Below are 12,698 nucleotides of genomic sequence, written 5' to 3' on the forward strand. Positions count from 1 at the left end.
CTGGAAGCCACTCAACCGTACGCCTAAAAATGGTAAACAGTCCGTTTCTTCCTATGGATATTTTACTACAATTTTTCAAAACACCAAAAGTGACCTGGGCGCTGGCTCTGGGCAGTTTCCTCCCCTGCATGTGACAGCTCTCACCGCGGACTTCAGGGAATCCAAATGGTGCCCCAGAGGACGGCCTCCCTTCCTATGCGAGAAGCCCATGGGGCGGGGGGCACAGAATGCGGTGTTCCGTACCCAGCTACCACTTGCATTGACGCAGAAGCTTCCCGAAGCCCTGACGCCTCACTCAGTACAGAAGGCGGCCCTTGATCTCCGACGGGCTGTGAGTTTGAGCCCCACATCGGACACAGATTACTAAAAATAATAGTAATAAGTAGTGGCGCCCGCGTGGCTCAGTGAGTTAAGCCTCTGGCTCGGTGGGTTAAGCCTCTGCCTTCGGCTCAGGGCATGATCCCAGGGTCGTGGGATTGAGCCCCGCACCGGGCTCTCTGCTCAGCAAGGAGCCTGCTTCCCCCCCCACCCCTACCTGCCTCTCTGCCTACCTGTGATCTCAGTCAAATAAACAAAAATAAAAAATAAAACAAAGTAAAATGTTCCTATATGTTTAAAAGGGGGGCATATATTGCTTGTGACTGCGTGGTCCGTTTCGGAGACAGAAACTTTGGTAGCATGCGGGGGGGCGTGGAGCGGCTGCACCTCTGAGGCTTGAATATTGCGCAAGTGTCCGCGCAAATCACCGTGAGGGCACGTGCACAAAGTCCAGGAACCTGCTGGAAGCGCACACGCAGGGCCACCCCCCAATGGGGCCGCGGGCGGGGCGGTCGGAGGCAAGTGCCAGGCGCAGGGCCCCCGCACCCCCAAGACCCTCCGCCCAGAGCCGCGCAGGGGGAAGTTGGAGGGCCTGGGTGCGCAGGGGCGGGGCCGGGCCGAGGGCGGGGCGCGCGCGGCGCCCCTGGGGCGGCTCTCGGGCGCCCCCTGCAGGCCGGCCGCTGTCGTGCGTGCGGCGCGGCGGCTGCAGCTGGCGTGTGTCTCTGGGTCCGTGTGTCCCGGTAGGGCGCGTGTGCGCGTGCGCCGACGCTGGCCAGTCCGCCCCCGCCTCCCTTCAGCTCTGGCGCGGCCTCCGTGAAAGCACCATGGGAGCTCCTCCGTCCCCCACAACCCTCCCCTCCTCCTGTCCCCATGAGCGCGCACTTCTCGAACCCTAAGGGCAGCAGGCCTATCTCTGTCCCGTCGGGCCGGTCCGGCTCTAGGAACCCCGCGCGGGGCAGGGCACGAGCCGAGAACGCATGCAAGTGCGCGTCTGCGTGCGTCTGGCGCCGTGGAGCCGCTCTGTGCGCGCCGAAGGCTGCGGGGGCTCTCGTGACACGAAGCGGAGGCCTGGATCCTGTAGGCCTACTGTCCCTCCAGCTTTGTCACCCATGAGCCACCTGCTCAGGGCTGCTTGACCCGGGGACAAAGTGCAGAACACCCCTCACGTGGTGTGGTCACTGTGGACCCAGGGTCAGCCCCAGGGCTTCTCCTCTTTGACCTCATTTCAGGTCAAAACTTTTGGATCGGACAGGGGCTGCTTTGGGGCACCAACCGCACTGTCTGTTAGCTCTTCTGGGCTTGGATCTCTGGGATTCTGCTCCTCCCAAAAGGTCTTTGAGTGAGATTGAAATCCCCAGGCCAACTTTAAACATGCCATGTCCCTCCCCAAGCCACAAGCACAAGGCCTAATTCCCCGACCCCTAAAGTCTACTACATTCCCTCTGTTTACATCTTTCAACTATCTTTATTTGTTCTGTCTTCTATAAACAGAGCCTAGGAACCCCGGGCTCATTCCCTCTTGTAAGTCCTTCCTGCTATCTAACCTCTTTCTGTTCCACTCAGAGTCTGAGGGTCAGGATGGTGGTTAGTGGTTACGGCTCAGCCCTAGCGACCACACCGAATCTGATTCCCAGCTCTGCTGACCACAAGAGTTTTAGCCCCAGATGAAGTATATCAGGCACGGTTCCATCAGGAACCGAGGGCTCTCTCAAATCAGATACACTGAGTAATGTTTCCTAACAGGGTTATATCCCATGGTGTGCACCGATGCTGCGAAACCCCCAGGGGTACAGCATTACATAACAGTGGGCTTAGTACCACCTTTAGGAGCCCAGAGCATGGGGAGAGAATGGGTCCTAGAATCTGGAGAGGGTCCCTGGCAGGAGCTGTGACCAACAACCTGGCTGGAAGAAGGAGAGGGGAAATCCCCAGCCTTCCTCTCCTCTTGTCTCATCTTCTATTGGTGCCCCTGGCCAAGCCCGACAGAAGCCCTGGGCAAGGCCTTCAGCCTCCCAGCCCCAGACAGAGTGGACAAGGGTGGAGAAAGGATCTGGAGTGGCAGAAGATGCCTCGCCAACCCTCCTAGACTCAGCTCCCTCGCCGTCAAACCAGCTCTCAATCCCCCTTTCCTTCCCGGTTGTCATGGTGATAGAGAACCTGCCCGGGAGATGTAGAACACTGTCCCAGCCCGCCACAAATGCTCGGTGGACAGGTCCTACTGTCTGCCTTTTGATTCTAACGATTGATTGGCAGCTCAAACGCAGCCTTTCTAAAACTGAAACCTTGCATGTGTCCCCTGCAAACCTGTCCTTCCCCCAGTATCAGTAAATGGCACCGCCATCTACCCAGGTGCTCGCACCAGACCAGCACCCTCCTTCAGGGGATGGAAGCCTCCCTCCCCCGCTCCCCGCATCTGTCCCTCTGCCCTCTGTGCCCTTCTCCAGAGATGCCTCAGATCTGTCTCCCTCTCAATGTGTCTACTGCTGCCGTTAGGCGCCGCCTCCCGCCCAGATCACTCCTACAGCCTCCAGTCTCGCTGCTGCTCTGTGATCTCCACCCGCCAGTTGGAGGGATCTAGAGCATGTGCTGGGTATTGTCAGTCTGCTGGCTGAAACTGGTGCCCTCCAAGTTCCTGCTTCCAGTCTCCAGCCTCACAGGGACCGCGCCCCTGTGCGCCCAGAGCCTGCTGCCTCCTCCCTGCAGGCACCCGGCCCAGAGCAGCCTTCTCTCTCTGTCGCACTGGGCCTTTTCCTTCCTCAGAGATGCCACAGGTAGACCCCTAACCCCACAGAAAACTGCTCGCTTCAAGTTGTCCCCACTAGATCCTTCTCGTCCTTCCAGTTTCAGCTGAAATACTTCCCCATGTCAGAGGCCTTCCCAAATCACCTCATCTACAACACGTGTCTCTCTCCTCTCCCAGGTGGCTCTGCTGTTCTGTGCCCCGGTCAAGTCCTTAACAGCACTTACAAAGCTTGTGCTCATGGGCACACCTGGGTGGCTCAGGCCCGGGTCTCAGGGTTGTGAGATCACAGATCCCTGCTTCCAGCCCAGGCTCAGGGCTCAGCAGGGAACCGGCTTGAGATTCTCTCCCTCTGCCCCTCCCCTCACACACATACAAGAGCACTCTTTCTCTTAAAAAAAGAAAACCTTAGGGCGCCTGGGTGGCTCAGTGGGTTAAAGCCTCTGCCTTCGGCTCAGGTCATGATCCCAGGGTCCTGGGATGGAGCCCCACGTCGGGCTCTCTGCTCAGCGGGGAGCCTGCTTTCCCCTCTCTCTCTGCCTACCTGTGATCTCTCTGCTCTCTTTTCAAATAAATAAATAAAATCTTTAAAAAAGAGAGAAAAGAAAAAGAAAACCTTACAGAAACACCAAGTTTGTGGTTGTATGTTCATTATTTTGGTGCTTGCTTTATTTATTTATTTTCTAAGGTTTCTATCGGTCATCTCTTATTCCCAACTTGGGGCTTGAACTCAGGACCCTGAGATCAAGAGTCGCACGCTCTTGCTACTGAGCCGGCCGGGTGCCAGTGGTGCTTGTCCATTGTCAGTGTCCCCACACTGGAAATCCCTGAGAAGGGTCGAGGCCCTGTCTGTTTTGCTCACCATTGCGTCCTTGGGACCCAGCACAGACTAGGTGTTCAGCAAATACTGGCCAGCAAGCAAATGGCAGCCTGTGTTACAGTGGCTGTGATGCTGTCAGAGGCCTGCCAGAGAATCCCAGCACGTTGTCACAGTGCTCCCCATCCCCTTCCTTCAGGCTCCAGTCCCCACCATAACCCCCTCCTTCCTAGATTCATCTCGGACTACTGCAAAGTACAAAGGAAAGGGGGCCGTATCACCAAAATCTCTATTCAGGCTGATGACAGCATGAATGAATTGGAAACTTATCAGAAAAAAATGGATGACAGAGGGGGTGTGCCAGAAGATGGGGTGGTGAGCCAGCAAGTTGGGGGGAGGGACCCTGTGGGGACAGGGACAGCCCGCTGGGTGTGCCCCTTTTCTTTTCTCTGTCTCCCTTAGATAAGACCAGCAGATCTGTCCTCCTCTCTCCCCCTCTCTCCACAGCCTCTCGCTTTGTAAGCATGTCCAGCCAAGAGAACATACACGCCCAAGAGCTTTGCTCAAGGATCTCTAAGTCCCAAAGGGACTTAGCAAAGTCCATCCTGATCGGGGCTCCAGGAGGTAAGGAAAGGGGAAGCCAAGTGAACAGGGTAGGGAATGAGGGTGGAAATCAGGAGAGGGGTGGGGACACACATGACCAATGTCTGCTGCTGGCCAAGAGGGCCTCGGTGGTGGGGGTGGGGGTCTCTGCTCACTGGAGTGTCCCCTGTGTTCAGTTTTGGGCTCTGGTCCGAGCCTCTTTCTCAGCCTCTGTAGGCGGGGTGGGGCGGGGGCTGCCCTGCAGCCTGGGAGCCATGGGGCACTCCCGTGTTGCCTGGACTCTGGCCCCTGGTCGTGACATTTTAACCAGCATGCAGGACTGCTCCCTCAGCCCGGCGTGCCTCTCGCAGCCCGACAGCGTGCAGCAGACCCCCAGGGACAGGGGCTCAGGGCCATGGAGGGTATGGCTGGGACTGGGGCTCCTCTGGGCAGGGCCGGGCAAGCCACAGGGATCCTAGGACTGGAGAGGCATTGAAGGGACTGGGGAAACTCAGAGTAGGGGGTCGGGAAGCCAGCCAATTGGAAGGAAGAAAACGGGGAGCTTAGGAAAGGGGACAGGGCAAGCATGAGCAGCGGCTCCGGACTAGATAGAGCGAAGGGCTGAGGCTGCGGGAAGCCAGCAGCTGAAGGGCAGGGGGTCAGGGCTGGGAGGGCTCGGAGAGCTGGCTGGTCAAGAACCAGAGCCTAGAGCCGGCCAGGCCTGGATGCGAAGCCCATCTCTCGGATAATGTCTGTGTAGTGCCTGTCTTCTAGGAAGGGCTCTGTGAAACCTGGCATGGACAAAGGGGACTTGGGGTGTGCTGAGGTGAAGGGAGTGGGGTGCGGCAGCGGCCCACACAGCCCTCTTCCACTGCAGGGCCAGCGGGGTACCTGCGGCGGGCCAGCGTGGCCCAGCTGACCCAGGAGCTGGGCACGGCCTTCTTCCAGCGGCAGCAGCTGTCAGCCGCGATGGCAGACACCTTTCTCGAGCACCTTTGCCTGCTGGACATCGACTCGGAGCCCGTGACGGCCCGCAGCACGAGCATCATTGCCACCATCGGTGAGTGCCCCCAGCCCGGAATCAGAGAAACCCTCAGAGACCCCTCGAAGGTTTCTCAAGATGCTTCCCCACCTGCTGTCTCCTCTGAGACCACTCTGTGTTTGACAGAGTCATTCATTCAGCAAATACTGGCGGGGCGTCTGGTAGCCAAGGTTTGGGTCCCTGGGAGCTGATCGGTAATGTAAACAAAGATCCCCGTCCTCGAGGGGCTGACTGTCTAGCTGGGGGAGACAATAAATACCAAACATACTAACTTACAAAGAAAAAGATCGTTTAATATGTGAGAAAGTGGTAGGAACTATGGACACAAGGAACACAGCATTGCAAGGGGCAGCAGAGGCTCGAGGGCAGAAGGCCGTGGCCCCATGTGGGGGTCGGGGAACTGTTGTTCAGAAAATTACATCTGAGCAAAGGCGTGAAGGAGATGAGAGGAGGCCACGCTCAAGGTTGGGGGTTGGGTTCCAGACAAGGAAGCAGCCAGTGCAAGGGCCCCGAGTCAAAGATGCTGGAACCGTTAGAAAACACCTGGGGGAAAGAGTAGCAAAATGAAAACATTGTAGGGGAGGAGATCAGGGCTTACAAGCCATTCTTAGAGTTTGAGTTCAGTTTTCCTCTGGAGAAGTGGGAGAGGGCTGCCAGTGCTGGAAGGAGAGTGACTCGCTCTTCTGCTGTGATGGACTGCCTGGGAAGAGGTTGAGGGCGGCCCTGGGGGCCAGAGCAGGAAGGGCTGCTGTGACATTTCTGGCTCAGACCAGGTGGGGGGGGCAGTGGCAGTGGTCAGACGGGATCAGATTCTGAGAGCATTTGGAAGATGGAGTCGATGGGATTTCCAGATGGTTTGTACATGGGGACGGGGAGCAGAGAGGGGCCCAAGGCTTTCAGCGTGAGGCACTAGAAGGACACCTTATCAACGGAGCAACAAAGATCTTAGTGCAGAGGTTTTGGGGGGAGGAGATCAGGAGCTGGGTTTCGCACATGCAGTTTCAGATGTGATCAGATACACAAGTCTGGGTTTGGGGCAGAGGTCTGAGCTGCAGATATACATGTGGGAGTCATCAGCATGTCGATGGTACTTAAAGCCCTGAGACTAGGTGAGACCACCCCCGAGAGTGAAGGGAAAACGACAGAGAGGAGAATGAGGCAGCTAATGTTGGGGGCGGGGGGGGGGCAGGGCCGAGAAGCGGCGGCCTGTGGGGTGGGAGGAAACGGGAGAGGGGCATGCCCTGCGCGCCACGTGAGGAAGGTGCGGCAAGCGCGGGGTCCGGAGCTGTGGATCCGCCGGCCGGGATGCGCACTGAGAAGCGATCCCTGCATTCAGCCACGGCACAGAGGTTCTGGGCGACCCTGGCAGGAAGAGCGGCAGCAGAGAGGCCCGCGCCGCAGGGAGTGAGAGCCCGGGAGAAGCGGGGAGGAGGGAGGCCCGCAGCTGCGAGCGCGGAGGGTCCTTGCAATGAGTTTTGAGGCAGAGAAGAGCAAAGGATAGGGCTGTGGCTGGAGGGGTCCTGAGGCTCAGAGACTATGTCACGAGGAAGGAGCCGCGGGGTCCGTGCTGATGGCCGTGATCGACAGCAGGGCGCCCGCTGGTGCCACAGGCCGGCGCAGTGCCGACTCCGTCTTCAGCAGCTGAGAAAGGGGCCTCACGCGCGCTGGCTTTGGGCAGGGACTGGAGAGGCGGGTCCGGCGGGCTCCCAGCGGCCCGGCCAGCTCAGCAAAGAGCGCCTCTCCGCCGTGCGTACGGCCTCTCAGCTCTGCGGGCCCAGACGGACCCCAGATGCCCTCACCGGGCACGGTACCTCCTGCGTGCCCCTCACGCGCCGGGGGACTCCCCCTCCGCCGCGGCCACCCGCTGCCAACACGGCCCGCTCAGCCGCGCTCAGGACGCCCGCCCCGGGCACCCCGGACAAGCAGGTGCTGGCTGACCTGTGAGCGGAGGTTGCGTCCGGAGTAAAGGCCGGGCGGCGGGGCGGCCGCGGGCGGGCAGACGGCGGTCTGAGCGGCCTCCCCGCTGCAGGGCCGGCCTCGCACTCGGTGGAGCGCCTCAAGGAAATGATCAAGGCCGGGATGAACATCGCGCGCCTCAACTTCTCGCACGGCTCCCACGAGGTCCGGGGCGGGGCTGGGGGCGGGGCGGGGCTAGGGGAGGGGCGGGGCTAAGCTCGCCAGAGGCGTGGGGTGGTGGGGGTCCTGGCCGCCTTCCGCGGACATCGCTGCCCGCTCGTCCCCAGTACCACGCTCAGTCCATCGCCAACATCCGGGAGGCGGTGGAGAGCTTTGCGACTTCTCCGCTTGGCTACCGGCCGGTGGCCATCGCCCTGGACACCAAGGGACCGGAAATACGCACCGGCGTCCTGCTGGGGGTGAGAGTCGGACCCCGCGCCGCGGGCTCTCCCGGGCGCCCCCCTGCTGTGCGAGGGCGGGGCGGGGCGGGGCGGGGCGGGGCGGGGCGCGGGAGGGTGGGGCAAGAGGCGAGTCTCAAGGCCGCCCTGGCCCCGCCCCTAGGGCCCGGAGGCCGAGGTGGAGCTAGTGAAGGGCTCCCGGGTGCTGGTGACCGTGGACCCGGCGTTCCGGACGCGGGGGGACGCGAACATCGTGTGGGTGGACTACCCCAATATTGTCAAAGTCGTGTCGGTGGGGGGCCGCATCTACATAGACGACGGGCTCATCTCCCTCCAGGTCAAGAAAACCGGTGCGGATGAGCCTTTGCCCCGCCAAGCAGGGACGTGGGCATACTCCCTTCCCTGGGTCCCCGAGCCCGGTAGACCCGCTGCCCTCTCTCCTGGCCAGCACCCTTCCCCTCCCGTCCCCAGAGCTCCTGGGGTCCACACTTGTGAGCTCAACCCTGGGTGGGGCTGGCCTGCCGGGTTTATCTCTTGGACAGACGTCCACCCGGGGCCTGTTCCGTGCGCAGGCCTGGTGGAGGGTGGAGAGACACTAGGACATGGGTTCCTGATCTCCGGGGTCCCAACACCCGGGCTCCCTCTCCGGGACCATGCCCCTGGCTCACCCCTGACCTGAGCGGGCTCTTTCCATGCCTGCAGGCCCAGATGGGCTGGAGACCCAGGTGGAGAGTGGAGGACTCCTGGGCAGCCGGAAGGGTGTGAACTTGCCAGGTGCCGAGGTGGACTTGCCCGGGTTGTCTGAGCAGGATGTTCTGGACCTCCGTTTTGGAGTGCAGCATAACGTGGACATCATCTTTGCCTCCTTTGTGCGGAAAGCCAGTGATGTGGCTGCCATCCGGGCTGCTCTGGGGCCCGAAGGACGCCACATCAAGATCATTAGCAAAATCGAGAACCACGAAGGCGTGAAGAAGTGAGGCTTGGTTTTTGTCCCTAGCAGGCCCTAGCCATCCCCACCACCCTCCTCTTCTCCAGTCTTCCTCTCCCTGGAATCTCCTGGCTCTTCCCCAGCCCTGACTCCCCCAACCGCCCAGGTTTGATGAAATCCTGGAGATGAGCGATGGCATCATGGTGGCACGGGGCGACCTGGGCATCGAGATCCCAGCCGAGAAGGTTTTCCTTGCCCAGAAGATGATGATCGGACGGTGCAACTTGGCGGGCAAGCCGGTCGTCTGCGCCACACAGGTCTGGAGTGAGCCCTCGGGGCCCTGGGCCTTCTTGGGGTGTTGGGGATGCCTGAGGGCGGGTACCCACACCTCAGGTCTAAGTACGTTCTGCTGTCCCATGTTTGATCCTCAAACAACGAAAGAAGTTGGGAAGAGATTCTGTGAGCCCCATTTTCAGATAAGGAACCAGAATCACATACTTTGTGACCATGACCCTCGCTTTCGGGGCCCTCTGAGGGTGGCAGAGAAGTAGCTGGGGCAGGGTCCCAGGTCAGATGGGAGTCATCCAGCTCTGATCCCCCGATGTCGCCCAGATGCTGGAGAGCATGATCACCAAGCCGCGGCCCACCCGGGCAGAGACGAGTGACGTGGCCAACGCTGTGCTGGACGGAGCGGACTGCATCATGCTATCGGGGGAGACCGCCAAGGGCCTATTCCCAGTGGATGCAGTAAAAATGCAGCATGCGGTAGGAGCTCGGTTCCGGGGGGCCAAGCCCCTCCCAGGCCCGGGGCCCCGGCCCTGGCTGACTTCCTGGTGCCTGCAGATAGCTCGGGAGGCAGAGGCTGCTGTGTATCACCGGCAGCTGTTTGAGGAGCTGCGCCGGGCCGCACCCCTGAGCCGCGATCCCACTGAGGTCACCGCCATAGGTGCCGTGGAGGCCGCCTTCAAGTGCTGTGCGGCTGCCATCGTCGTGCTGACTACGACTGGCCGGTGAGATGGACCCTGGCAACACCAAGACACAGCTTTGGGCCAGGGGCAGGCTGGGATGGGCCCCAGGCTTGGGTTTTGTCTTGACGTAGGAGACGAAGAGCATCATTCTGTGGCAAAAGGAGAGGTAGCTGGGGGCCAGGAGAGGCAGATCTTGGAGCAGGGGGACGTGCCCCAGTGAGCTCCAGGGGGCTGGAAGGGCGCCAGGACACTTTAGGACCCTGCTTTTAACCCACAAGCCCTGCAGTGCTGAGATGTTGCAGAAGGGCCCAGAAGGCCTTAGTCCAAGTCTTTGCTCTGAAATCAGCTATGATCCCCTGCAGATCTCCGTTTTCTCATGGGGTTTCAAGGATTAACAAGAGACATTTGTGAGTTAAGTACTAGGTCTAGGTACCTTCTCAGAAGGGTTATATGCTTCTCCAGAAGCTTCTTATTATCTGCTCTGCTCTGTCCTTCATTGTCTTTGATCTGCCTTGTGTGGTGAGGAGGGCAGGCGCTCTTATGCCCATTTTACAGGTGGGAAAAGCAGGGCCCCGAGGACTATGATCGCTCACCCAGGGCTGCACAGCTTGTTTGCGACTCCTGGGGCCCAAAACCCAAACCCGTTTCCTGGTTCCACACCCTTTCCCTGTTCTGAGACCTTCTCCAACCCCTTCAGCTCAGCACAGCTGCTGTCCCGGTACCGACCTCGGGCAGTGGTCATTGCTGTCACCCGCTCTGCCCAGGCTGCCCGGCAGGCCCACCTGTGCCGGGGGGTGTTTCCCTTGCTCTACAGTGACCCTCCGGAGACCATCTGGGCGGATGATGTGGATCGCCGGGTCCAGTTTGGCATTGAAAGTGGTGAGCCGTCTACGTTTCCTTCCCTCTGCCCTCCCTGGCCCTGGACTGGCATCTTCAGTCCCCTGACCTCACCTTCCACACACACTCAAAGGGCCTTGTTTCTCTCCCCTGGTGCCAGAGTCTCTCCGAGAGGTTCACAAAGACACAGAGATGTCCTGGCCTCCGGGGGTCGGTCGGAGGCTGGGGAGGAGGCAGGGGCCAGGGGGCATGTTGGGGAGGGGAGCAGTAGAGGAGAGGTCAGCCTGGCTGCTACCCACACAGGCGGCCAGAGTAAGAGGTGAGAGTCCAAGGGGGACCCGGCCCCCCCACTCCCAGGCTGGAATGAAACTCTGATTTCCCGACTGATCATACCCCACCTCTCCTTCCAACATAGCCACAGAGGTGGACAGCGTGGCTCCTTAGCCGCACAGCCTACGCCAGCCCGGGACACGCCTGCAGCTCTAGCGTCCTGCAGGGGTTGCGGTCCCCACAGCATCACCAGGGCCCCTCGGGGCTGCCCTGGAGGAGGTGGAGGGTGGTGGCCGGTTCTCACAACAGGGCTGGTCTCCGTCCCTCAGTGTCTGACTGTCGCCTTCTCTCTGCGCCCCTGCCAGGAAAGCTCCGCGGCTTCCTGCGCGTGGGGGACCTGGTGATCGTGGTGACAGGCTGGCGACCTGGGTCTGGCTACACCAACATCATGCGAGTTCTGAGCGTACCCTGAGATGCCCCACGAGCCAGCCCCCTCCCCGCACAGACCCCCTGCCCAGGCCACACTTGCTCCCTTCCCCTTCACGCAGGCCCTGGAGGGCTGTGTCCAGAGCAGCACAGGACATCTGGCAGCACCAGCCCCTGTGCCCCACACTCTTAGCTGGGCCCTAAGATGCTCTGATCCCTAATCCTAGCTTAGCTGGTTAATTCGATTCCCCTGGGCTTCCTGTACCCGTAGGGTGTGGGGCGAGGGGCACAGGGCAGTCCCCACAAGATCACTATCGTGCATTCTGATATTCTCTGATGTGGCCCCCATGATGATCTGAGGCCCCCCCCGGGACAGCTCCCCCTTTTCCTCCATTGTGACGGACAGTGACATCGAAGCGCCACCCTTTTGGGGAAGCGAGGCTGGATGAGCGCTGGGGAGCCTGAGAACGGGGAGTGGGGTGGGGGCTCATCTTGTCACTATTTTTACAACCTCTGTGGGGTTTGCAGGCCCCTCCCTGCCCACCTCATGCCTTGCGGTCCCGATGCCCTGCGGCCTTGTCCTGCACCCAGAAACTCCTTCATGCTGTGCTCCCCCACACAAACCAGGAGCCCAAACGAGTAGCTCTATTTTCCTTTTCAACCCAGCTGTTTGGGAGCAATTATAAAACCCCAGGACACTATACTCAAAAGGAAAGATTTAGGGTCCTGGTCCCCATTTGCTGATACTGTAGAATAGGCATGGGACAGAGGAGAGGGGCAAGAGATTTCTCTTGGTACTGGCTAGCCTACCCTTCCCCAGGCTTGGATACCTCGGGTCCTCCCCTCACTCTTGCACCAGCAGTCAACTCAGAAGGGGCTAAAACCCCTAAAAGTAGCAAGAGTCCTCCTCCCCGCTCGCTGGGGTAGCTCTCCTGCCACTCCCTAGGTCGCTCCCTAGGTCGGGAGAGGGCTCAGGATTGCTGCCCGGTGTTGGAGCTGAGCCAGGACCACAAGAGCTGGCATGGGGGCCCTGCTCCTTCCTCTGTCCCTATAAGGAGAAGTGGGGAGGGATGGATACAGGAAGGCTGAATAAAATGAACTAATGATAAATGAAACTAGCAAATGAATAAATACAATTATTATGTGATTGAATAATAATAAACAAGAAAGGAAAGGAGGGAGGAAGCAAAGAAAAAATGCCATCTGGGGATTTCAGCCACTTGCCCTCTGCCTGGGGGGATCCAGGCCAGCACATTAATGAGGGAGGTGCCAACCATCCCTTAGCCTCAAGGGGGACCCCAGTGGGACAGGGGCACAGGGAGGAGGCCCCCCACACCCCGTCTACAAAAAGATAGTTCTAGCCCGGGGGCAGATAATGCAAGGGACTTGACAGGAGAGGTGTTCCCCCTTGGGGGG

The 12,698-nt window shown here is 59.9% G+C and overlaps 1 protein-coding gene across 2 annotated transcripts; it reads left to right on the forward strand.

The window, feature by feature from the left end:
• The first annotated feature begins 4,357 nt into the window (after positions 1–4,357).
• On the forward strand, positions 4,358–12,400 carry PKLR (pyruvate kinase L/R). Of its 2 annotated transcripts, none has more exons than XM_047705382.1 (11): positions 4,358–4,499; positions 5,335–5,517; positions 7,529–7,620; positions 7,743–7,874; positions 8,017–8,203; positions 8,556–8,826; positions 8,948–9,098; positions 9,394–9,546; positions 9,625–9,791; positions 10,447–10,628; positions 11,222–12,400. In XM_047705382.1, exons 1-11 carry the CDS (start codon positions 4,400–4,402, stop codon positions 11,326–11,328), a joined length of 1,725 nt encoding a protein of 574 aa, XP_047561338.1. In that variant the 5' UTR covers positions 4,358–4,399; the 3' UTR covers positions 11,329–12,400. The 2 variants fall into 2 exon arrangements, with proteins under 2 accessions (XP_047561338.1, XP_047561339.1); XM_047705383.1 differs by lacking the exon at positions 4,358–4,499 and adding an exon at positions 4,784–4,879.
• Positions 12,401–12,698: the final 298 nt, after the last annotated feature.

The sequence above is a fragment of the Lutra lutra genome, chromosome 15 (genome assembly GCF_902655055.1).
Source record: "Lutra lutra chromosome 15, mLutLut1.2, whole genome shotgun sequence".
NCBI lineage: Eukaryota > Metazoa > Chordata > Mammalia > Carnivora > Mustelidae > Lutra > Lutra lutra.

Excerpts from the sequence above, each read along its gene's own strand:
- PKLR (XM_047705382.1), top strand. The coding sequence starts at position 4,400 with ATGTCCAGCCAAGAGAACATACACGCCCAAGAGCTTTGCTCAAGGATC. Across the intron at positions 4,500-5,334 it reads CCTGATCGGGGCTCCAGGAG|GGCCAGCGGGGTACCTGCGG; the intron begins GTAAGGAAAGGG and ends CTTCCACTGCAG. Across the intron at positions 9,547-9,624 it reads CAGTAAAAATGCAGCATGCG|ATAGCTCGGGAGGCAGAGGC; the intron begins GTAGGAGCTCGG and ends TGGTGCCTGCAG.